Source organism: Halichoerus grypus, chromosome 1, assembly GCF_964656455.1.
Source record: "Halichoerus grypus chromosome 1, mHalGry1.hap1.1, whole genome shotgun sequence".
NCBI classification, from domain to species: domain Eukaryota; kingdom Metazoa; phylum Chordata; class Mammalia; order Carnivora; family Phocidae; genus Halichoerus; species Halichoerus grypus.
The window spans coordinates 66,105,644-66,130,324 of NC_135712.1; the positions used below are offsets into that span (position 1 = coordinate 66,105,644).

The window sequence follows — 24,681 nt, forward strand, 5'->3', positions numbered from 1 at the left end:
CTTAGTTTTTATATGTTGTATTTTCATTATAATCAAGTTTAAAATACTTTTTAATTTCCTTTGTGATTTCTTCCTTGACCTATAGGTTGTTTATGAATGTATCACTTAATTTTAAAGTATTTGAAGATAGTCTATGTTACCCTTTTGTCATTAATGTCTACTTTAATCCCACTGTGGTCAGAGAATATATTTATAATAAAATGAAATCCTACAAAACTTTTTGAGGCTTGTTCTATAAGCCAGCATGTAGTCCAGGTCAATTTTGGTAAATAGTGCAATGCACACTTAAAAAAATATGCATTCTGTCATTGTCAGAGGCAAGTTCCTTATTTGTCACAGCAAATGGCTCCTGCTATGATTGTAGATTTGTCTACTTCTGTCTAATTTTGCTTTATATATTTTGAAACTATGTTGTGGGTGCATATAGACTTAAAAGTTTTATATCATCTGTGGTGAATTGATTTTATTATTATTATGTCATGTCCCTCTTTATCTCTACTAAAGCTTATTGCCTTAAAATCTACTGTATTGAATATTAATATAGCTAAATCTGTTTTCTTTTAGTTAATATTTGCATGGGATAAATTTTTCCATCTTTTTACTTTCCATCTTTCTTTGGTTTTACCCTTAAGGTATGTCCCTTATAGGCACCATATGTTTAAAAAAATCCAGTGCAAGTCTTCCAATTGGAATTTTTAATCTGTTTATATTTAATACAATCATTGGTATATTTAAGTTTTATCTACCATCTTTTTTTTCTATTTTTTCTATTTTCTATTCAACTAGCCTATACTATATCTCTTTTGCTTTCCTTTTCTGCTTTCTTTTTAATCGACTATTTTTGTTCCATTTTCCCCACTATTAGCTTTTACTGGTTATACATTCTTTTATTTTTTTTTTATCTAGTGATTATCTTTGGGATCATTACATATACCCTGGGCTTCTTACAGTAAATATACATGATTAATGTAACCACTACCATGGCAGTTCTTTTATTTTAGAACACTGTAATTTCATTTACTCTCTTCTACCTTTTGTGTTATTGTTTTTATGAATTTTAATTCTATATACATGTTGGATCCCACAAGATAATATTATTGTTTGATACACTCAATATTCATTTAGATTTATTTACATATTTACTCTTTCTATTTTCATTCCTTCCTTCATTTCCATGCTTTTATCTGGGATCATTTCCCTTCTTCCTGAAGAACTCTCTTCGGTTGCTCTTTAGTGCAACTCTTCTGGGAATGTATTCTCAGTTTTTGCTAATTGAAAAAAAAAAATTCTCCTCTATTTTTGAAGAATATTATTGCTGTTGTGTTTTGAGGGTTCACATTTCTAGATTAGTGGTTATTTTCTTTCACATCTTATATTCTGGCTTCCATTATTCTGTTAAAAAGTCAGCACCAAATCAATTAAGAATTGAAGGGAATATTTTCCCCCCTCTGGCTGCTATAAATTTCTTTTTACTTTGGTTTTTATTAGTGTTACTATGATGTGCCATGATGTGATTTTCTTTATATTCATCCTGCTTGGAGTTTGCAGGGCTTCCTGAATTCGTGACTTGATGTCTTTCATCAGTTTTGGAAAAAAAAAAAATAGCCATTATCTCTTCAAATATTGCCTCTGTCCTATCTATTTCTCTGTCTGTCTTTGTGTCTGTTTCTGTCTCTTTCTCTCCCTCTCTCCTTGTCCCATTCCCTCTTCTTCCTTCTTCTTCCTGTCTCTTTTTCTCCCCTTCTGGGACTCTAATTACATGAAACTAGAATATTTCATGCTATTCTTTTTGTTTCTTCTGTTATTTTCTATATTTTGAAATTCTTTTTCCTCTCTGTGATAAGAGCTACTACTGAAGGAAACTGACCTGACTTGGAGCACCTCAGAAAAGTTCTATGCCTTGGCATTGTTGAAAAAAACATCAACCAGCGCAATATGGTCATGATCAGCATTACAGCTGCCTAGGACCACACTACAGGCTGAGGCAACAAGAGATCAGCAAAATATTTAAAAGGAGAGCTGGGGAAGAAGAGAGCCATAGGGAGCTTTCAGAATGCCCATTCCATTGTTTATTCTTTCCCAAATTCTCAAGCCTCATTCTGTTATCATTTCCTTTCTGTTTAGAGAATTTCCTTTAGCCATTCTTACTGGTAGGTCTGCTGGTGACAAATATTCTTAGTTTTCTTCTTTTGAGAATGCCTTTATTTTCCCTTCATTCCTGAAGTATATTTTTCCTAGATATAGAAATAGGGTTAACAGTTCTTCTCTTTCAGCACTTGGAAACTGTTGTGCCAGTTCCTTTTGGCCTCCATAGTTCCAGATAAAAATTTGCTGTCTAGGACATGGGGATTGTCCTGGGCAGAATCACTTTGTATAGTCAATAAATGGTTTAATACATCAAAAAAAAATTGCTGCCATCTGAACCATTTTTCTATTATAGACAGTGCATAATTTCTCTGTAACTGCTTTCAAGATTTTTATTCATTTCTGGTTTTTTTGATGTTTCATTATGATGTGCTGTGGCTTGGATTTTTTTCCTTTTGGTTTCTTCTTTTTGTGGTTTCTAACCTTTCTTTCACCAAATTTGGAAATTTTACAGCCTTTGTATATTTCTTTGAATGTTTTTCCAGTCTCATTCTTTCTCTTGTGTTTCTGGGACTCTGATGGCATGAATGTTAGTTATTTTGTTATTGTGCCATAGGCCTCTGATGCTCTGTTCATTTGTTGTTATTCAAATTGTATAGCTTCTCTTAATCTGTTCCTTTATTAATCTTTTTTCCTCTGTCATCTCTAATCTACTATTGAGCACATCCAGTGAGTTTTCTTTCATTTATTATAATTTTCAGTTTTACAATTTCTCTTTGGTTCTTTTTTTTTTTTTTTTAAGATTTTATTTATTTATTTGACAGAGAGAGACACAGTGAGAGAGGGAACACAAGCAGGGGGAGCGGGAGAGGGAGAAGCAGGCTTCCCGCGGAGCAGGGAGCCCAATGCGGGGCTCGATCCCAGGACCCTGGGATCATGACCTGAGCCGAAGGCAGATGCTTAACAACTGAGCCATCCAGGCACCCCTCTTTGGTTCTTTTTTCATAGCTTTATTTCTTTGCTAAGACTTTCTAGTTTTTTTTTCATTTGTCTCAAGAGCATAATTGCTAGTTGAAACATTTTTATGATTGCTGCTTTACAGTCCTTGTCAGATAATTCCAATATCTGAGTCATCCCGCTGACATCTGCTAATTGTCTTTTTTCACTCAAGTTGTAATTGGTTGAGGAATGAAAGTTCAACTTCCTGCTCAGTTCCACAGACACTGTAGTGGAGGAGACAGTTTTTCCATTAGTGTTTGGCTGAAGTAGGATGGGTATTGTCAAAATGTTTCATGTTCTGCTACATTGTTCTTTTTCCAGTTCTTTGGCGAGGGGGGACAGCCATTATGGAGTACATTTTTGGCTGCACCTGTTGGTAGTTTCAGCTAAAGCCTTCTCCACCCCCCTGTACCAGATATATAGAAAATAAAAAGAAACCCAGGGAATTACCAAGTCAAATCAGGAGCAAGAGTCCTGCATGGCAAAAAAAAAAAAAAGAAAAAGTTACAAAATTGCACTAATGTTTATTAGCAAAAACCTGGCAGAATATACATAGAACTGAATTATGAGGGGACTGCATCAGGGGTGGAGGAAGATAAATTTCAGTTAGGCTGGAATTATTATATAGGTGCACTTACCAGAGACTCTGGAATCAATGTGCTATCACATACAGTTGACAAAGTTCTAATTACTTTCTCTTTGTTGTTTGTAGACTGAAAATTGGATTCACTTCTGGCTTTGCTGAGTTGAGATGCCAGAAATCCTCTGTAGAGGAAGGAATTAAAGATTTATTAGAGAGTGGGGTGCCTGGATGGCTCAGTTAGTTGGGCATCTGACTCTTAGTTTCAGCTCAGGTCGTGGTCTCAGGGTCATGGGATTGAGCTCTGCACCAGGCTCCTGGGCAGTGGCAGTACTGGAGATTCTCTCCCTCTTCATCGGCCCCCTTCCCCCCACCCCCCTCACATGCTCTGTCTCTCTCTGTCTCCCTCTCTCTCTCTGAGATAAATGAATGAATCTTTAAAAGAAAAAAAGATTTAGGGAGATAACAGCATAGAGTGGATCTGTCATGTATTACCTACTCAGCCATCCCAGCCCTAAGGACATGCCTGTCACAAATAACATGGAGAAATGCATTAATGAAGGTAGTACCAACATATTTGAAAAGCACCGTAGTGGCTGTCTTCTGTAGGTCAGAGACGAAGGTGGCAAATACCGATATTGAAATGGGTTCTATGATTTCAGTAAGGTATATGATATCTCAGGGTGGCAGAGACTAGTAAGTAGCACGAAATTATCAGAAACAACTTGGGCTGGTTACTTTAGTAGACAGAAGAGCTGGTGGGGCAATTATAATGGTTTGACTCACAGGGATATTTGGAATTAAATAAATGATCATAGGGTCCCCAGTGCTGAAATAGGAAGGTCATCATGTTTACCTAGGTAAAGAAAACTCGATGGAGTAAAGGCCCTTTGGTGAGCATTTATATAGGACACAAACATTCTAATACTCTGAATTCATTCTGAGAGATCCCTTCACATACCTTTTTCTACAGACCAACTTGTTATCAATTTTCATATCATTCCTTTCATGTCCCTGACTGCTGCCAAATCATTAGCCTCTATCCATGTATTACTATAGAGCTGCTCCTTAGGCCAGCTTTCATTTGGGCCAAATGGGCAACGAGATGTCATGTTTAGGATTCTGCCCACTGAATGGAATTACCTTTCCTTTTTTGCAGGGCCACGAACTTGGTGGGGCTGCTGCATTGCAGAAGTCATCACCAACTGTCATACAAAACCATCTACAAAATAGGCTCAGATTTCTTCTGGCCATAGAGAGCACTGCATGTGGCTTAAGCCAAGAATGAGAGCAGGATGGCAGTGCAATGGGAATAGACACACCAGGATTAAGAGCCACCTGCTCATCCAATTTACACTTGCTCAAGCTGAGTCCCAAATATAGCACATGATAAAGGAGTATTGCTTGACATGACTGATTCTATGGCTTGGTAGATAAAACATTCAATTCATGTGGGGCAACTGGTGTTCCATAGTCAAATGAGTATTCAGTCTCTACCACAGCCCAGTAGCAAGCCAAGAACTATATCTCAAAATGAGGATAATTACTATTTAAAACAGGCATGATTTTGCTCCAAAACCCTATGGGCCTCTATGCTGAACCTCCTCTCAGAGCTTCCAGAGACCATAGCACATTTGATCATGGATATTTTAAAAACCACTGGGCTCACTGGTCATAAAGAGGGTGACCATATAATCTATCATCCAAACTAGGACAGTCTTGAAAGTGAAAGTAGGCACTAGTAATAAATACACTGGGACAATAGGCATAAATTTAAACTATCCTGAGATATGTCATTCAGTCATAGCAGCCAAGTGATTAATTTGTTTGCTTTGCATCCTTGACCAGCCAGAGTGCACACTGAAAGGAATTCAGGAAATTTTGACAGAGAGCTCTCAATTCTAAAATATCCTGGATTAGTGGATTAGGTCATTGAATTTCAAGGTAAGGTATCTTCAAGTATCCAGGCAGAAAAAAAGTAAATATTTAGTCAGTTCTCAAACATTAGTATGCATGAGAAACATCTCATAGTTTGTTAAAACAGTCCTGGACTCTATACCCAAAGTTCCTAATTCAGTAGCCATAAAATGGGGTCTGATAATTTGCATTTTAACAAATTCCCATGTGATGTTGATGCTGCTGATCCGGTACCATATTTTAAGAGCCATTGATCTACAGAGAAGAGAAAAAATATCCCCACAGACCGTCCTCAGTCTTTTCCACATCAGAATTCAATACCAAAATATAATGGGGCAACTGCTACAATATTCTAAAGAAAAATTAGACCAAGATGTGGTTGAAATTGTAGGGACCTGACAGCTTTCATAAACATGAACGAACAAGTAAAATTGCCTTTATGAGAACCTCTTGCAAAAGCTATGCAATAATGAAGTCCTGATAAGAAAAGATGAATAAAAATAACGGGAATGGAGAAGTTGCATTAAATATAAAACCAATACTAATTATGAGAATTATGATTGTAAAATAAATGTTATAACTGATAAAATATACATTTATGTAAACAAACATATCTCATCTATAAGAAATATGTAAATTTGAAGGTTCCTTTTTTTTTTTTAAGATTTTATTTATTTATTTGACAGAGAGAGACACAGTGACAGAGGGAACACAAGCAGGGGGAATGGGAGAGGGAGAAGCAGGCTTCCTGCTGAGCAGGGAGCCGGATGCGGGGCTTGATCCCAGGACCCTGGGAACATAACCTGAGCTGAAGGCAGACGCTTAATGACTAAGCCACCCAGGCGCCCCTTGAGTTTCTTTTTTTTAAGATTTTATTTATTAGAGAGCTTGAGCGGTGTGTGTGGGGGGGTGCTGACTAGTTCATATCTTGATGTAGTTGAACTTAAAATGAACTCTCTCCTCCATGATATTGAGACAGGAACTGCTTTTGATTTTTAAGATGCCTGTATCTTTGTATCCTTTTTGTAGAAGTTGAAAAATAACCTTGAATAAAAATTATATCTTCTTTGGGTTTTTAAAAATAAATATAATTGGGAACTATGTTACTTTGACAAAAAAACTAAATCAAGAGTTGAGCAGAGATTACAGGGAATGTGAGAATGGCTAGCATTTGAAACCTGGGGTTTTAAAACACAATGACTCCAACTACTCAACATTTTCCTTTGTCTTTTTTCATAATACAGGAGGGCTCTTTTCAAAAATAAGATCTCTTCAAGTGAAATATTTGAAGTTTAACGATTCTTCCAGTTTTGCTTCAATTTCCCTTTTTCTGATAGAAAAGAAAAAATTTTTAAATTAAAACTAGCATTCATATGAACACATTTTAAAAGGATTTTTTATCACTCATTATATATCAGAGAACACATTTTGTAATGATGTTTGACCTACTATACTTAAGATTTTTATTAAGGTATAGTACATATCATAGAATTCACCCATTATAGGCAATACAGTTTCATGATTTTTAGTAAGTTTACAAAGTTGTGCAACCATCACCATAATCCAATTTTAGAACATTTCCATCACCCCAAAAAGAAACCTCTTGTCCATATGCAGTCAATTCCTGTTCCAACCCCAGTCCTAGGCAACCACTAACTTACTTACTGTCTATATAGATTTGCCTTTTCTGGACATCTCATATAAATGGAATCATATGATTTGTAGTCTTTTGTATCTGGCTTCTTTCACTTAGCATAATATTTTTGAAGTTCAAACATGTAATATGTATCAGTACTTTGTTTTTCTCTGTTACTGAATAGAATTCCATTGTATGGCTATACCACATTTTGTTCATCTGTTCACCAGTTGATGGAAATTTCTACTTTTTTTGTTATAAATAAGGCTTCTATGAACATTCATATATGTTTTTATGTAGATAATTTCCCTTGGGTAATAACAAGAAGTGGAATTTCTGTGTTGTATGGTAAATTTATGTCTAATATACATTTTTTAATTGCCAAAATGCTTTCAAAGCAGCCACACCCTTTCACATTTCCATCAGCAACTATAAAGATTTCCATTTCTCCACATCTATGCTACCACTTACTATTGCCTGTCTCTTATTATCGTCATTCTAGTGGGTTTGAAGTGGTGTCTCATTGTGGTTTTAATTTGTATTTTCCTTTTTTTTTTTTTTAAGATTTTATTTATTTATTTGACAGAGAGAGACACAGCGAGAGAGGGAACACAAGCAGGGGGAGTGGGAGAGGGAGAAGCAGGCTTCCCGCGGAGCAGGGAGCCTGATTCAGGGCTCGATCCCAGGACCCTGGGATCATGCCCTGAGCCGGAGGCAGACACCAAACAACTGACCCACCAGGCGCCCCTTAATTTGTATTTTCCTAATGACAACAATATTATATAGAACATCTTTTCATGTGTTCATTAGCCATCTTTATGTTTTCCTTTGTGAAATCTCTATTCAAATCTTGTCTATTTTTTAAAAATGTTGTTTTTCTTATTGGGTTGTATGATTTCTTTATAGATTATGGTTAGAAGTATTTTTATCAAGGATTTGTGAGTATATTCTCTAAGTTTGTGGTTTGTATTTCTATTTCCTTAATGGTGTCTTTTGAAGTCAAAATTAAATTTTGATGAAGTCTAATTTATAATTTTTTTAAGGATTATGCTATTGGTGTCAGATCTAAGAACTCTTAATCCAAGGACACAAAGGTTTTCTTCTTTTTCTCTAAATGTTTTACAGTTTTAACTCTTACATTTAGACTATTATCCATTTTGAATTATTTGCTTATGTATGAAGGGTCTAAGTCCATCTTTTTACATGTAGCTATCCAAATGACCTAGCACCATTTGTAGAAAAGACAATCCTTCCCTCACTGTTGCCTAAACAGCTTTGTAAAAAGTAAAAAATCAATTTACCATAAATGTAAAGATTTATTTCTGGACTCTCAACTCTGTTCCACTGATCAATATGTCTATACTATGTCAGTACCACACTCTCTTAACTACTATAGCTTTATAGTACATTTTAAAATTGGAAGGTATAAGTCCTCCAATTTTGTCTTCCAAGACTGTTTTTACTATGCTGGGAACCAGGATTACATTTCTGGACCAACTCCCACTTGTTCATGGTGTATAATTATTTTTATGTATTAAAATATTTGGTAATATTCTGTTAAGGATTTTTGCATCTAAGTTCAGAAGGGATGTTTGTTCATAGTTTTCTTTTTTTGTAATGACTTTTGCAATGGCTTTGCACTGTCCTCCTTAAATGAACGGGGAGTATTTCCTCCTCTTCTGGAAGGGATTGTGTAAAGTTAGTGTTAATTATACCTCTAAAGTTGTGCTACAATTCTCCAGTGAGACTGTCTGGGTCTGGAGATTTCATTTCAGAGAGCTTTTAATTAAAAATCCAATTTCCTGAGGTGGCAGCGCTTGTGGTGACTGAGCGGAGCCCAGGGACAGGATGTTGGTGTTGGTATTAGGAGACCCGTATATCCCATACTAGTTTGCCAGCTAAAAAAACTCCTGGTGCTAGGAAAGATTCAGCACATTCTCTGTACTGGAAACCTTTGCACCAAAGACAGTTATGACTATCTCAAGACTCTGGCCTGTGATATTCATATTGTAAGAGGAGACTTTGACGAGAATCTGAATTATCTAGAACAAAAAGTTGTAACTGTTGGGCAGTTCAAAATCGGTTTGATCCATGGGCATCAAGTTATTCCATCTTGATTTATTTATAACACTTTTTTTTTAGAAACTTTATTTTTTATTGTTATGTTTAGTTAGGCAACATATAGTACATCATTAGTTTTTGATGTAGTGTTCAACAATGCATTAGTTGCATATAAAACCCAGTGCTCATCACAACACATGCCCTCCTTAATACCCGTCACCCAGTTACCCCATTCCCCCACCCCCTTCCCTTCTGTAACCCTCAGTTTGTTTCCTGGAGTCCAGAGTCTCTCATGGTTTGTCTCCCTCTCTAACTTCTTCCCATTCAGTTTTCCCTCCTTTCCCCTATGGTCCTCCGCGCTATTCCTTATATTCCACATATGATTGAAACCATATGATAATTGTCTTTCTCTGCTTATTTCACTTAGCATAATCCCCTCCAGTTCCATCCATCTTGATGCAAATGGTAGGTATTCATCCTTTCTGATGGCTAATACTTTTGAGTTTGTCTCTCTGTATAATTTTTGTAGTGGTTGCTGTGGGAGCTACTTATAATGATGTACTGGTATTTACATTTATCACTTTAGATGAAGTATAGAAATTTCACTTCCATTTAGGTCTCTTTACCTTTCCCAACTTTAAATATCATTGTTTTAGTATTAGTATTATAATTTTTGTTTCAATAGTCAATATGATTTATAAAACTCATAAGGAAATGAACTGTCTATTGTATGGACTCATATTTCCGTTCTTTCTATTGTTTCTTCTTGAGTCCTAATGCTGTAAGTTTCCTTTTGTCATTTCCTTTGTTTGAAGAACTTCAGTCTTTTCAGGATAGGTCTGCTAGTCACAGAATCTCAACTTTCACTCATCTATGAATGTTTTTATTTTCCCTTCATTCCTAAAATAACTTTTCCAGATAATTATGGTTAACAGTTATTTTCTTTCAGCACTTAAAAAACATTTTGTCATTTCCTTCTTCATGGTTTTACATAAGAAATCCACTTAAATTAGTGTTTCCTTGCAGAGAATGCCTTGTTATCTCTGGCTGCTTTCAGGAGTTTTTGTCCTTTTTTAAGAGTTTATGATGTATCTTGGCATGGATCCTTTAGGTTTATCCTGTTTGGGTTCATTCAACTTTTAGGTTCATTCAATCTCTAGGTTTGTGTCTTTCATCAAATACAGGCGGTTCCCAGCCATTATTTCTTCAAATACTCATTCATACCCATTTTTCTCCTCTACTTTCTGGGACTCCAATAATATTAGATATTTTGTTATAGTCTCACAGGTCCCTGAGACTCTGTTCATTTTTTCCAGTTTATTTTCTATTGTTCAAGTTGAGTGAATTCTATTGTTCTGTCCTCATGTTCACTGATTCTATCCTCCCATTTCCACTCTACTGTTGAGCCCATCTGGTGAGTTTTTAATTTCTGTTGTATTTTTCAGTTTTATAATTTCCTTTCCTTTTTTGCATAACTTCTATTTCTTTTTTGAGATTTTCTATTTTTTAAGAGAATTTGTAATTGATTGTTGTAGTATTTTTATAATGTCTGTCTTCAAATTCTTATCAGACAATTCCAACATCTGATTCATATCAGGTTGGCATCAGGTGATTTCATTTTTCATTCAAGCTGTGATTTTCTTGGTTCTTGGTTTGTATCCTGGACATTTTGTCTATTATGTTAGGATACTTTGGGTCCTATTTTAATATTTTATTTTACAGGAAGTTACTCTGTTAGTTTCAACATACAAGTTTTAGCCTACTTTTGCAGGCCATGATTCCAATGGTAGTTTAATTTTCAGAACGTATGTGATGTTATGCTGGTCTGCTTGGTGTATTTGGTGCTGGTGGGGCTCACTCTGGTCTCTGTCGGTGCTGCCGGAGGGGTTAGAAGGAATTTCCTCTGACTGGGTTGCCAGATATCACTTGGTGAGGGAGGGGTGTGTAGAAATCTTTCTCTTGATGTTCCCCTGCTACCCTAGTTAATCTCGGCCAGGGAGGAGAGCATCAGTTTCATGGAGACAAAGTGGCTTCCAGGCCCAGGCTGCTAGCTGTGACAGGTCCTTTTTCCTGGTTCCATAGTCAGACCTACTATCTCTGGGCAGGGGAGGAGAGTCTCTGGCCCTTGTGAACAAAGAGCTTTCTCAGCTGGGTTACTTGCTTTACCTGAGTCTCTCTTACTGGTTCTTCTTACTCACCACAGTATCTCTCCATGGAAGAGTCTCTGGCCCAGCAGGGAAGGAACGTACTTCCCCCAGTCACTTATTTTTGGCAGGGCTCCTAGACGGTCCCCATTGCCTGAGGTGGTCAGAGGGACTCCCACTAAATCCAGGGGGAAGAATGAGCTATTACCTTCTCTTGCTAGGTGGGAAGTTGGAAAATGCCAGCTCTGTGTGGCTCTTTTTTTTGGTTGGGGGATTCAAGACACCCTGCCTCTGTGTTATTCCTCATGCCCTGAGGCCCCAAACCACCTTGCCTTCTTCTTAGCTTTCTTTAGAGTTCTCCTTTGCCTGTTTCTTGTGCCATTTCCAGGGTTTATAAAGTTATGCTTAGTGGGAAGGAGCAAGGAAAAGGTCTATGCCATCTTGTCCAGACCAGAAGACCCTCACTACTCAATTTTATGTCCTCTTTATCTGTTAAAATGTTTTATTTTTGTTTCTGTTTTGCTATTTTAGACCCAGTTACGTTATAGACATCAGAAATCTGAAAGAAATCTTTGCCTGATGCACACATTTAACCTATTTTCTCCAGATGTAGTTAATGAGGCTGGGGGAAGAAAATGAATATGTCAACACAACAGGATCTAAATTGAGCTTAAGGCCATATACATAAAGATACTGTTGAGGAACACACACACACCCCTCCTCCTTTCAGACCATCTCCTAACAATCTGCTCAAGAAGCATCTCTACATCAAGCAGAAATGGATTCATGAAACCATCAAAGGGACTGGGGAAAATGGGAGGGAGTGGTAGAGCTTACTGTAGAGAGGGCACAGCCCTCTCCTCCTGGTGTTCTCTGAGTGGCCAAACCTACCTGGATGCTTCTGCTTGGGAAATCTCAACTCTACAAGGCTGAGTGGTGCCAGGAAAAAGGTGACTCCAAACTATCCAAGTTAGCCTGGCTCTTCTCTGAGCTTTAGTAGGGAAGAAAACTCAGTTCAGTCAAGTGCACCAAAGTAAATATTTATTTGGGACAGAATCCTTAAGCCAGTACATTTCCTTTCTAATTTATTTACATACTGTGTTGTTCTCAAGAAGCATTTAAAGTGATTTTAATGGATACATAATATATAAGGATATATAAATTAGATGTAGGCAAAAAAAAAAGAGCAAGAAGAAAACAAGGGACAGGCATAAGTTTGGTGCAAAACTGCTTCTTAGTGATTTTCTACACTTGCATAAATAACCTATGAGAGAGTACATTGCTGGACTATTTCCTGTGCTGTCTCTGACTTGACCCTCAGGAGCACTCAGGACTGGGAATGGGTGCAGCAAGGTGGACTCCTAAAATGGAGATATGCTATAGAGATAGAGACAAGTTCCCATGGAAATTTCCATATTCAATAAATTTCCTGCACCTGAAACATGTTTGATTTCTTCTTCAAGATTCCTGAGTTCTCACTTTGAGAATGGCCATAGTTCTGAGCTCTGTCACCTAGTTGAAGACTCAGGCTACTAAGTTCCTGAGACGTCACATACCAGTTAGGGTCCATTACAAGTCAGATACTCTAAATGTATAGAGTGTGAGCCAAGGCTAACACGACAGTCATTAAGTCCTCCAACTCTTGTTTTTAATATTTTTCTATTTTATTCTCAGAATCTAAGCCAAAACTGTAAGATAGGGACTTGCAGTGTCCCTCCCAAGTCAGCTGGAAATCTGGGAGATGCTGATGACGCAAGGGAGCTGAGAAGTAGCCAAAGAAGTAGTGCTGTACCCGGTGGCTAAATGACCACACTCCTTCCACTATGGGAGCTGCCTCTCTCCTGGGGGATAGAACACAAAAGAATCCGGTCAGCTGGGATCTATTGTCTATGCATACAACATACAAGGTGCACTTGATTTGGGTGCAAATCCTAGGTGAGTGGTGGATGCTGGGGCAGCATAACTGAATCTAAAAAATACTTCTTGACTCCTCATGAAGCCAGTCCCTTCCCCAGGCTTAGGCTTCTCTTTCATATAGAGCCTCCCTCAAATACCTTTAATGTTTGAAAATTTCTTACAGTCTCATTCACTTTGCCTCCTGCTGATTTTAACACCTTCAAGTCTCCCTTAGACTGAAAAAAAGTACCCTGTCCATTCATCAGCCCATCTCCCTACCATTTGTTCATGAAGACATGGCCCAGTTCTTCTTTTCCTATTCATAGTCTCCTGAACCATTCCTTCTCAGCCCTTTTCTAAAAAGTTGAGCTTCATACCTTAGTATTTGTCTCAAGTTATTTTTCAAAGATCATTATCTCTTTCTGACCAAACTCAGTGCCTTTTCTTCAGAAGTTAGTACACTTGATCTTTTGGCTTTTTCAACTTGTTCTGTCAGGACAAGGACTGTCTACATTTCTCATATTTCTCTAACTATGTATTGTAGGGGATCATTTCTATATAAGTTTTGAATATCTATAGCTGTAGTCCATGAATGTGACCTTTCTTATCCTATTTGAAATGGCAAAACAAGGTATCTGTCCCAAACATACTGTTAAATGCATTGTATATGTATATACATTCATGTTACTATAAAAAAAAATGTGTTTATCAGGAAAGTGAGTTTTAGGGGGCATGGCTTCTAATCAAAATGCTATGGGATGAATATTCTCTGATACAAAGGAAGGGAATGAAAGGGGACAAAAGGAACTTATGCAGGGCTTGCTGAAGAAAAACCTAGACATGATCAAGGAATAGGCATTGTATTAAAAATAGAAGATTAAGTATACTGAGCAAAAAAAAATTTTTTTTGTATTAAATCAAGTCAAGAAAAATGAAAAAAAATCTTGGATTCTCTACCAAAAGTTTGAGTTTAACTTGGAGAAGGAATGCAGTAGTTTTCTCTTGTATTAGAACAGGTGGGTATAGGCCAAGTTTGCAACAAACCAGAAATGTCTTGCGAAGCCCTTTCTCGTAGGGCAAGATTGGAAAGAAAGATAATCCATTTGAAGGAGGCCAGGAACACAGGGGCAACCCAGTCTGAAACTACAGGAGTTTAAAACTTGACATTACAGTTTCTTGTATTTCTGAGGTTGTAGCCTTTGATGGAGTGAAAAAAACACCAGACCTAAGGTCAGATCTCTGCTGGAATCCTGATTCTGTAGTCAAATGGGAGATTCCTCAACATAAGTCCCATTTTCTCGTGGGCACTCTGCAGAGAACAGTTCTTACCTATTTTGGATGGAAGCCCTTGTTCCTCGGTATCTATTTGTTAAACATTATTCTTCAGAGAGAAGGTTCCATGTAAGCCAAAAGGTTTTTTGATAAATGTATACTGCTCTGAATATTTAATAAAGTATTTTTAATAAGTATTTCATAAAAAGTTATGGCAAAGCTGTAACTGCTGAAAGCTTGATTTAAGAAAATAGTGATAACATTTATTAACTCAAGGAGCAAACAGAAACCTTGTTATACATCATCAAAGATTGCCATCTAGTGGCCCAATTGTATTATAAGTTCTGAAGTTAACTGCAAGTTCTGAAAACTTCAGAGGTTAGGAAATTGTGTGGGAAGCATCCAGTCCCACGGAGGAGAGCAGCAAAAAGTAAGATTTTGGCCCTGGAGACTTTTGCTTCACTGAAGGCATTCAAAATTCAAACTATAAACAAAACACTGTGCCCTTCAAACCAACCAATCTAAAGCCAGCCATGGCCCTGGGTCTGTAGTCACTCAGAATATGAGTAGATAGTTGAATGTAATAAAGTGATAACTCTTTGGGAGATAAGCTTAGAGAAATCCAAATCAATGAAGGCTTTCAAAATTATCTTGAGCGAAATCTTTGCGTCTCATGAGCAACTTTACAATAGAAAATTTGGTTTGCTTGTGGTAGAATTAGTGGTGTGTACATCTTAATGATAAAAGAAGCTGTGATACTTTTAGAAAATGAGGAAGAAATAAAGTTACCAGGAAGAAATATAGCAGGAAAACATCATTGCCCCAAATGATTCTTGTTTCTTTCAAATGAGGCAGCATGAAGTTACTGAAAGGGTAAAGGCTTGAGAGTCAGAGGGCTATCCATGCTGGAATTCTGGCTTCACTGCCTATTGGCTTTGTGACTTCGAGAATGATACCCAATCTCACTGAGCCTCACCTGTTGTTGCAAAGATTAAATAAATAAGGTTTGGAAAAGGCTTACCCCAGTGTCTGGAACATAACTGGTGTTCCTTTTACCCTCTTCTCACTTACAAGAAACCACATTATTTCACTTAAAGAGAAGAAAATGAAGAAAAACCTCAAAGAAGATAGGGTTTGGATTTGGGGCCAAAAACTGCCCTTCAAATAACATTCTTTTCTGTTAAAATGAAGGTAAGAGACAGTTTAGTCCCTCTCTGACTAAAGTAGCAGCCGTTGTCCTGGTTTTAACTGGTTCCAGGTGTTCTTTCAGGATGTAATTTTCCTACTGGTAACATAGAAGAAAGAGTTGTATCCACTATAAAATGAAGATAACAGCACAAACCTCATAGGTGTTGTGAGAGTTAAATGGGATATGGCATCAATGTCCATAGTTAGGTACCAGTTAGTAAGATACTACTAAGTTTCATTGTTACTGGTTTTTGCCTCTCTCCTGGGACATCTATTGAGGATTGCCATTATTTTAGAACTGCCTGCAGGCCTTTGCTACCTTCCTCATGAATTACTCTCTCACCAAGGCTCTATTCTAGAAAGGCTAGCACTATAGTTCCCATAAGGTGCCTGTTTCTTTGCATACTCCATGCCTGTGATTGGTTTTTAAACCAATCACAGCAGAACTTGCATTTCCAAATATCCTTGGAAGTATATGGGAGACTAAAATTCTTCCTACAGTATTCTCTACTCTGGGAACTTCCCTCAGAGCCAACTACATATCCCTTTACCTCAAAGGAAGCAAAACAGAAAAGGACTTTGGTCAAATAGAGAAATAGATTTTCATTTAAGTTGGCTCTGAAGGGAGTTCATGAATATTTTTGACTGATGGCAGCATAACTTTGCAAAGTGACATAAGGGAATACCATCATTTCAGTATATCAATTATAAAATGGTTTTTTAAGTCACATCTTTAAAAAAAAATTTAAGGCCTAAAAGGCCTATAATCCCTCTTTGTGCCCCTTTTAGGCTAGTAAGCTCTGACTGGCACCCATTAGCGCCCTGCCTGTTCCAGAACGCTCAAGTTTTGACTTGGGATATGAGGTTTTTTTGTTTTGTTTTGTTTTGTTTTAATCAGTTTAAGGATTCTTTCCGGGGGTCTCACAGGACCTCATCCTCGAATACAAGGCCTTGCACACTGACTTGCAGCCCCCAAAAGTGGCACAAAAGTCCTCTGTCAGGCTCTACAGTCTAACTTAGGGTATGGAGATAGGGTTGCTAAGTAAAGGCAGGCAGCGATGACAGGAAGTAAAGCCTGAGCCACGAAACCTGCATTTAAGTCTCAGCTCCGCTACACACAGGCGCTGAATTATTCTGAGCCTCGTTCCTTCATCTGTGAAATGGGGGAACCCTGCCTCACGAGACTGTGAGGAGGGTTGGTCTGGGGATGAGAAGGCCCTTTTTTAAGCATCACGCATCAAGCCCTCCTCCGCCCTCTGCACGCACTGGGCCCCTTCTAGCTCTGACGAGGTCTCACCACGCCCACCAGGCAAGCTCAAGGAGGAGATACCCTCATCGGTGGCCTGTGGGGTGGCCTGTGTCAGCTGGGGCCGAGCCCCGCTCTGCCCACACCCGATCCTCAGCAGGATGCCCCAGGCTCACCGAGCGCCTCTCCACACTCCCTTTCTTCCTGCCATTCTTGCCTGGCATGACATCCAGTGACCGGTAGCTGGGTGGCTTCTCCTCAGGCCAGTTTAAGGAGTATGAGCTGCGGCGGCGGTGGCTTCCCCAGCTCCGGGGCCGCCTCTCCTTCTCATCCTCCTCAGAGCTCCAGGAACTGAGGCCAGAAGGCAAGGGAGGGGAATAGCTGCGGTGCCTGCGCCTCGGGTGCCTCTGGGCATTCTCCCGGGGGCTGGGCCTGCGGGGTCGGTCTGGATAGCGGCTCCGGAGAGGTGCGTGGTCAGGCCGCCAGCGGGCCTCGCTTGATGAGGGGCCGTCACTGAGGCTGTCCCTGTCTGACCAGGGCGCGGGTGACCCGTGCAGCCGGGAGCGGTGGTGCCTTCCCCTCTGAGGTCGGTTCAGCTCCCGTCCCTCCAATGCCCAGCGCTTAGGCTCCCGGTCCTGAAGCTCCTGGTGGAAATCAGAGTAGTGGGCCTGCCTTCTCCCCTCCCTCGGATCCCAGGGTCCAGGGGGAATTGCGGTGAGCCACTCCTGGCGGGAGGAGTTGCCGGTCCTCTGTGAGGACGGCAGGTCTCTGATCAGTGGGGGCAGGTGGATGATTCTGCGCTCCACAACCTCAGAGCCCAGGGAGGACAGCATGCTGCAGGCTTGGCCAGATATGGCTTTAAGGTCAGGGGGCAGAGGCTGGGCTGGATTGAGGTTCTGCAGCTCTTTCTCCAAATACTCTAAGACACCATTGGCGATGGGAGGGTGAGCGGCGGTCTGGGTCATTGGCATCTGTGGGAGGCTGGATCGCAGGGACAAATCTGAAAAGAAACAAGGACCAGAACATGCAGAACTGCTGGCCCAAAACATGCTCCTCAGAACCAGGGCACCAAAATGCCACATTAATCAGCTTGCATCCATCCCGTCCCCATCCTCAATCACAGATACCCACTATATTGGCCATGAAGGCCCCAATATAGCCCTTGCACCTACCCCTGCCCTCTGCCCTCTCCCACCCCAAATCTCTGGCAAGGTTTACCTCGCTGCAGCAGCGGGTTCATTGGATAAGATGAAACCTGGGAGCTCCTGTCCGCCCCCCAGTACAGGGGCTTTTCCATCATCTGAGAGCCTAAGGCCCGAGCCTGCTTCAGGTAGCGGTGGCGGGCCAGGGCTGCAGGGGAAAAAGGAGAAATGCAGACCCTCAGCCAGGACAAGCCCCACACCCCCCACTTCACTTCTCTCTACCCAGTGGCCTTGCTAAGAGGCCAGTTTCTAACCTATCTTGCATAGGAGTCAGAGTTAAAGGAGCAGTAACCCATTGGTCATCTGGCAAGGAGCTGGGAATGTACGCCAGGAAAGTATACCTATAATACCTGACTTCCCAGTCTTGAAAACACTGCATCATCCTGCCATTCCCAGGTTCACCTAAGATGTAGGTAGATACATGGATATTAGTAGGCCATGAAATCTCAGGTCCCAGGCCAACAAGGCCTTCAGCCACAGGCCAAATATAGAAGATGCAGACGCAAAAGACTTCAAGGGGGCTGCCAGGGAAGCTCAGGGCTCCCTGCTCAAAGTAGAAAAAGGAAAACAAACAAAAAAGGATGTAGATGCTGAGGTCAATGGGCAGAACTACTGGTAAAGGGAAGGAGACGGAAGAACCTTCTAGCTGGCACACCAGCCCTTGTGGGGAGGAACTAGTGAGAGGGAGGCAAGAAATGCAAAAAGCTGAAGTAGATCCCAGTGGATCCTTTCAACTCTTCTCCTTATCTCAATAAGGAGGTCTTATTGGCTCCTAAGTTGGGATTTTCCCTAAGTAGGGGGAATCTCTAAGGGGTGCAGTGAAGGCAGAGGGGGAGAAAGGAAATACCATCTCCTTTCAGGACAAAGAAAATCACGTAAAAAGGCAGCACAAGGAACCCGTAGACATGTCACTCCAGTACCCCAGGTGCAGCTAGTGTGAAGCACACAATCCCCTCCCCTCCGCCCCTGTGAGCGCAAATTAAAAACAAAAGCATTTCGTTGGTTTTGTTTGTGAATTTCTGTTTTGAGGTAACTGTCTCCCAAGGTTTCTGTCTATCCGTGCATGCAGGAAATGTATTTGCATGTTTCAGGGCAGGAAGTGCCTGCCTCAGCCCCCCGCTGACACTTTCACCTCCTCCTGCCTTCCTCAAGCCCTGTGGCCACCTCTATAGCAGCAGGGCTCTGCCTCTCTGAGGCCTCTTCAGGCGCAGTAAGAGGGGCAGAAGACAGGCATTCTGGCCCCTGCTGCAAAGGGTCGGGGATTCGCTGAGGCCAACAGCTGAGTGGCCATCTGGACCCGGTGGCTCTGGTGTGAAACACACTTCAGCACAAGAAGTGGTTGCCTCTGAGCCCTCAGAAATGTCTGGAGCTGCAGCCCTGACAGGGCATCACGGCCTAGCCTGGAGGAAAGCAGATGCAAACTTAGAGCAGCTCACCCAGCTGCCACACCTTCAGGTGGCCAGCACTCCAGACCCTCCACGTGCTCAGCACCTTCCTCGCCCTCTTGCTAACCGATGCCTCCCCCAGCTCCCTTCATGTGCCACCATCCGCACACATAACGCCCTGCTTACTATGCATGTGTCAGTCACTTTCCCTAAACTAACTAATCCTCAGAGCAATCTCTTGATGTGGGAATTAGATGAAGAAGCTGGGTGCACAGAGGTTGGCTTCCCAGTTCAAGGTCCCAGAGCTGGTGATGGACAGAGATGCCTCTCTGATGCCCAAGCCTGTGCTCTTCCTGCCAAATCACTGAGTCCCCAGACTCTCCTTTATTTCTGTGATGAAGCAAAGCAAAACAAAACAAAACAAAACACACCTTCCACAGTGGTAACTCCTTGCTTTATTTCTTTCCAACTTGGCTCCACACTTCAAAACCCACTCCAGACTAGTCTCTGCCTCTAAGGCCTGGGGCATCTGATTCCACTGGGAACAACCCTACCTGCTCCCCACCCCTCTAACTGAATCCTGGCCACTTCCTTCCCCTACTCCCCCAATTCCATAGCAGACAAAGGGAAAGTTGGGCTTACTCCTTGTCCCCCAAATGACTTTTATTTTAACGAACGAGACCCTCTGCACAGATAACTCCCTAGAGACCCTTCCAGAGCTTCCATTAGCTTTCCTGTCAAATTTTCCGTACTCCAGAGATTAACCCACCTGCTCTCTTCTTAGTTGCCACACCCTTTTCCCCAGGGCCCCGCCTTTCCCTGATGTAATGGAACTGTTGTGATGGGCGTGGAAAACATAGCCTCTGAGCTTCTCCCTGGCCCTCTCGTCCCATGGGGATGTCAGGGTTTTCTGCTGTTCACCTAGTGGGGAATCAGGCAATAAAAGAAGAGACATGGAGAAAGTAGCTAAGCCTCAAAAGACTCCTAATAAGCTATCTCTGAACCTCAGTGGAGTAAAGTCTGCCTTGATCATGTTAAGGAGCTCATTAACAATACAGATTCCTGGATCCCACTCCCAGATACTGTCCTTTGGTCTAGTGCAAAGCAAGCGCAAACCGTGTTTTTAACAAGCTCCTTAATACTAGTGCAGGACACCCAACTGGAGTTGACTATTGAGGATTCTCAACAACCTTTTGAGAACTATGGTTCTCAGGGTTAAGTTTCCTTAAATATGAGCTTTGAGGGTCAGATGGACTTCAGCATGAATGAGCGAATTTCCAGAGCCTCTGGGCCCAGGCTCCTCCTCTGTGAGCTAAGGACAGAAATACCTATTTCATAAAGTTGTGAGGTTAAATGAAACAATAGTACACGTGACATGTCTAATAGATGACAGACAATCAAGAGACTGTCATAATAAATTACTTTAATTAAGTCCCTTCTTTTGCCTTAGATCCCATAGGAAACAAAAGTACACATTTGGAGACTAGACCACCAAAGGCATTTATCTTCATTTCTGAGGAAAACCCAGGGCATATTCTTTAAGACGTCTCTCCCTTGACAGAAATGGCACAGCACCTCCCCCTCCTGCAGAGCCCCGTGCCTCTCCTTCCCTGCAGCCAGCATCACCCGTGGTGCCTGAAGCTTGCCTCTCCACTCTTACAGAACTCATCCTTTAGCCTCTGTCGACCCATCGTCACACAGTCCTTTCACCTTTTCCCATACTACCAGTCCCCTCTAACTTGACTGGCTAGTCATTTCAGCGACATCCTTTGGAGCTTCCTAGAATCCCGTGCGCTTGAACTCTTACCACCTTGGCTTTCGCTTCTGGCCCCGTGCTGCTAGTGCTGATGCACAGCCGGGCAACTGACCTCACTCAAATAGCGCTCCCCAACATGGCTTCCCTTGACTGATCTATCCAGCCCACTTCCCTCCTCTAGAGCAGTTTAAACATTCCCCGCTTCTCATGTCTTCCCCTCCCTGTGAACTCTCGGCTGATGACATCATCTTGGTTAAGGAAGAGGAACCGGTCCCGGGCATGGAATCGAGAGACCTATGTCTAGTCCAGGATCTGCCACCAACAAGCTGTGTGTGACTGTGCTGAAGTCTTTCTAGGCCTTCCTTCCCTCAGCTGTGAGGGGGATGGGGAGGTGAGTGGCATAGATCAGAGACTCCCAGTGTGGCCTGTGGCCTACTACAGGGTATGTTTAGAGGTTCTGCGGGGAGGATGGCCAGTAACCGATCTAGTGTTCAGTTTCAAGAACTTTCATCTTTAAGTTCTACTGTGGGTCGTTTACCAGTACTAAGTGAATTATCAAGGGTTACTAAAATTTGCTGTCATTCTCATTTTTCTCCTCCCTGGTTCTATTAACTCACTGGAAAGTGGGACCAAGTTAGGGAGGTGGGCTGTGGTCAGAGAAGTTCAAGAAGCACTGACATCATTCTCAAGCTCCCTTCTGCCTCTAGAATTTTGATTTGCTGAAATCAAGACAGGTATGAGGTCCCTCAGCTTCCTGCCTTATACTTGGACCATCCCCCACATTTTAATGACTTTCTCTCTCTCTCCAGAGGTCAAGCTGCCCTTCCTTTCCTTTCTAAAGGTAGTCCTTCTTCCGTACACCTGATGTCACTCCTGTTGCGTCTGCTCAGTGATCGTCTCACTTCAAAAGGCTTCACTTTACTCATTTCCTACTGGCCTTGGTTCTTTGCCTACAAATACACTTGGGGTTATCTTATTCTAACCAACAATCACACACACCCCTTTCCTCATCCAAGAGCTCTCCGTAACAACTTCTGCCCCCTCCATGTACTCTCCTCTTGTCATCAAAATTCTCAGGACAGTCAGCCATAGTGACTCACTCTGAAAGTGACCTCATTTGCTCAAGTCCAGGGATCTTTACTTGTGGCCTGCATTTCTTTATGTGACCAGTTCTTCTAAATGAACTCTAACCACTTAGGAGAAACTACTCTCCCCAAAAATCTGTTTATCAGCTTACTGAAACAGTGGATACATTTATCATTTGTGTTGGTCTCATCCCCAGTCCTGCCTGTTTTTCATGCCCCATGGACCTAGGGATTCTAAGAAGGCATCTTGGGAGTGATTTTTCTCATCTCTTCTTGCATATTACTACTCCAGTGACAGTGATTCCTCCACAGCATCTCTCCCAGAGGCTCTTGAAAGGTAAGGAGTTCCATAGCCCAATATGGAGTTCTCTGCTATTTTTCCTCTCTTTAAGGAGGTCATTGTATCTCTGCCAAGCCCACTGTGATCTCCACATAGAGGCTGTGGCAGCCTCTACTGTGTGAAATTCAGGCACTCATAAGTCAAATGAACCTGGATTCAACACCATACTGTCAATGCCACTTACTAGCTGTGACCACTCTGACCTTCAGTCCTCTCATCTGTTAAGTAGTGATGATACAGCCTTCTAGGGTTGTGAGGATTCATATAGGGAAATATATGCAAAGGGCCTACGCATGGCAGACTTCCAATAAAAGTTAGTTCTCTTTTCCTGTAAGACAACAACCCAGAACACAGGCCTGAAACCAGACGCAGGCCATTGACCTTCTTGACATCGTAGATTAAGTTTTGTTTCTATCTTAAGAGGTAATTCCTTATCTTTTCTTTTAAAAAATTTCTGTTCAAATGATCCAACTGATAAGAATGATAAGAGTGATTATCTCTGAGTGCTCAGATTAGTCTTTACATTTTCCTGAATTTCTCAAATTTTCTACAATGTAATACGTTACTTATATCATCAGGGAAAAATGTTATTTTAAGAACACAAAACTCCTGGGGTGCCTGGGTGGCTCAGTCATTAAGCGTCTGCCTTCGGCTCAGGTCATGATCCCAGGGTCATGGGATCGAGCCCCGCATCGGGCACCCTGCTCGGCAGGAAGTTTGCTTCTCTCTCTCCCACTCCCCCTGCTTGTGTTCCCTCTCTTGCTATCTCTCTCTCTGTCAAATAAATAAAATCTTTAAAAAAAAAAAAAAAAAAAAGAACACAAAACTCCTTCCATTTAAAGCTGTTGATCCCACTCCATCTATTTATTAAGAAAAGATTTTTATAGAATAATTTTCTACAAAAAAGATTGGCATTCCACAGCCAAATTTTTTAGGACATGTCATAATTCTGTTTTAAAAGGTCAAATTTCAGCCAAAAGAAAGATCACATTAAAAGCAAGGTCTTCTGCTCTCTCTCTCCTTCATGTAAACCTCCTTCCTTCATCTAAAAAGAGGTTCTCAAAGTGTGGCCCACAGATCAGCAGCATCACATCACTTGAGAACTTTTTGGGCATACAAATTCTCAGGCCTACTCAAGACCAATTAAATCAGAAACTCTGGAGGTGGAGCCAGCAACTGAGTTTTAACAAGCCCTAGTGATTCTTAAGTTTAAGAACCACTGCTTTAACAACTCTCTCCTCTATCTGTTCTTTTCAAGTCATCCCGAAGGGGTGGCCTCCTCTCTCACTGCTACATTCAAACCACCCACTCCAGCCACTCCATGTCCGAGCAAGGTGAGTGCTGAGCAAACACGGAAGCACAGGCTTATCAGGGCCACTGAGGAAATGCCATCAGTAGGCAGAACCACTGGAAGGAGGCCTTAAGCAGGCTAGGATGTAGACAGGCAGAAGTCTTCCCCCTTGGGTCTACAACTTCCTGGAGCATCATTTTCTGGGCGAGCCTGTGATGGGAGAAGGGCACGGAGGAGACGCTGGAAGGACCCAAGGTGTTAGCCTGGTGTGTGAAGCTGGTCTACTTGGGACAGCAGTCTGCAGCATCACCCCCTCCCACTGCTCGTCCGAGTCTGCGGCATCACCCCTCCCACTGCTCGTCCGAGTCTGCGGCATCACCCCTCCCACTGCTCGTCCGAGTCTGCGGCATCACCCCTCCCACTGCTCGTCCGAGTCTGTGGCATCACCCCCTCCCAGTGCTCGTCCGAGTCTGCCGCATCACCCCCTCCCACTGCTCGCCCGAGTCTGTGGCATCACCCCTTCCACTGCTCGTCCGAGTCTGCGGCAGCACCCCTCCCACTGCTCGTCCGAGTCTGCGGCAGCACCCCTCCCACTGCT

General features: G+C 41.6%; 1 protein-coding gene across 4 annotated transcripts in view; it reads right to left on the reverse strand.

Moving 5' to 3' along the window:
• Positions 1-12,441: 12,441 nt before the first annotated feature.
• The window catches only part of ILDR1 (immunoglobulin like domain containing receptor 1), a 32,482-nt gene continuing 20,242 nt past the window's right edge, over positions 12,442-24,681 (reverse strand). Inside the window, exons 6-8 of one of the 4 annotated variants that reach the window (XM_036093700.2) lie at positions 18,243-18,374; positions 17,201-18,024; positions 12,442-13,263 (exon numbers count right to left, since the gene is read on the reverse strand). In XM_036093700.2, coding sequence (XP_035949593.1) covers positions 13,222-13,263; positions 17,201-18,024; positions 18,243-18,374 — 998 coding nt within the window. In that variant the 3' untranslated portion in view covers positions 12,442-13,221. Of the gene's footprint in view, positions 18,025-18,242; positions 18,375-24,681 lie in introns of all 4 variants that reach the window. The other 3 variants (XM_036093702.2, XM_078066552.1, XM_078066558.1) reach the window with 3 other exon arrangements.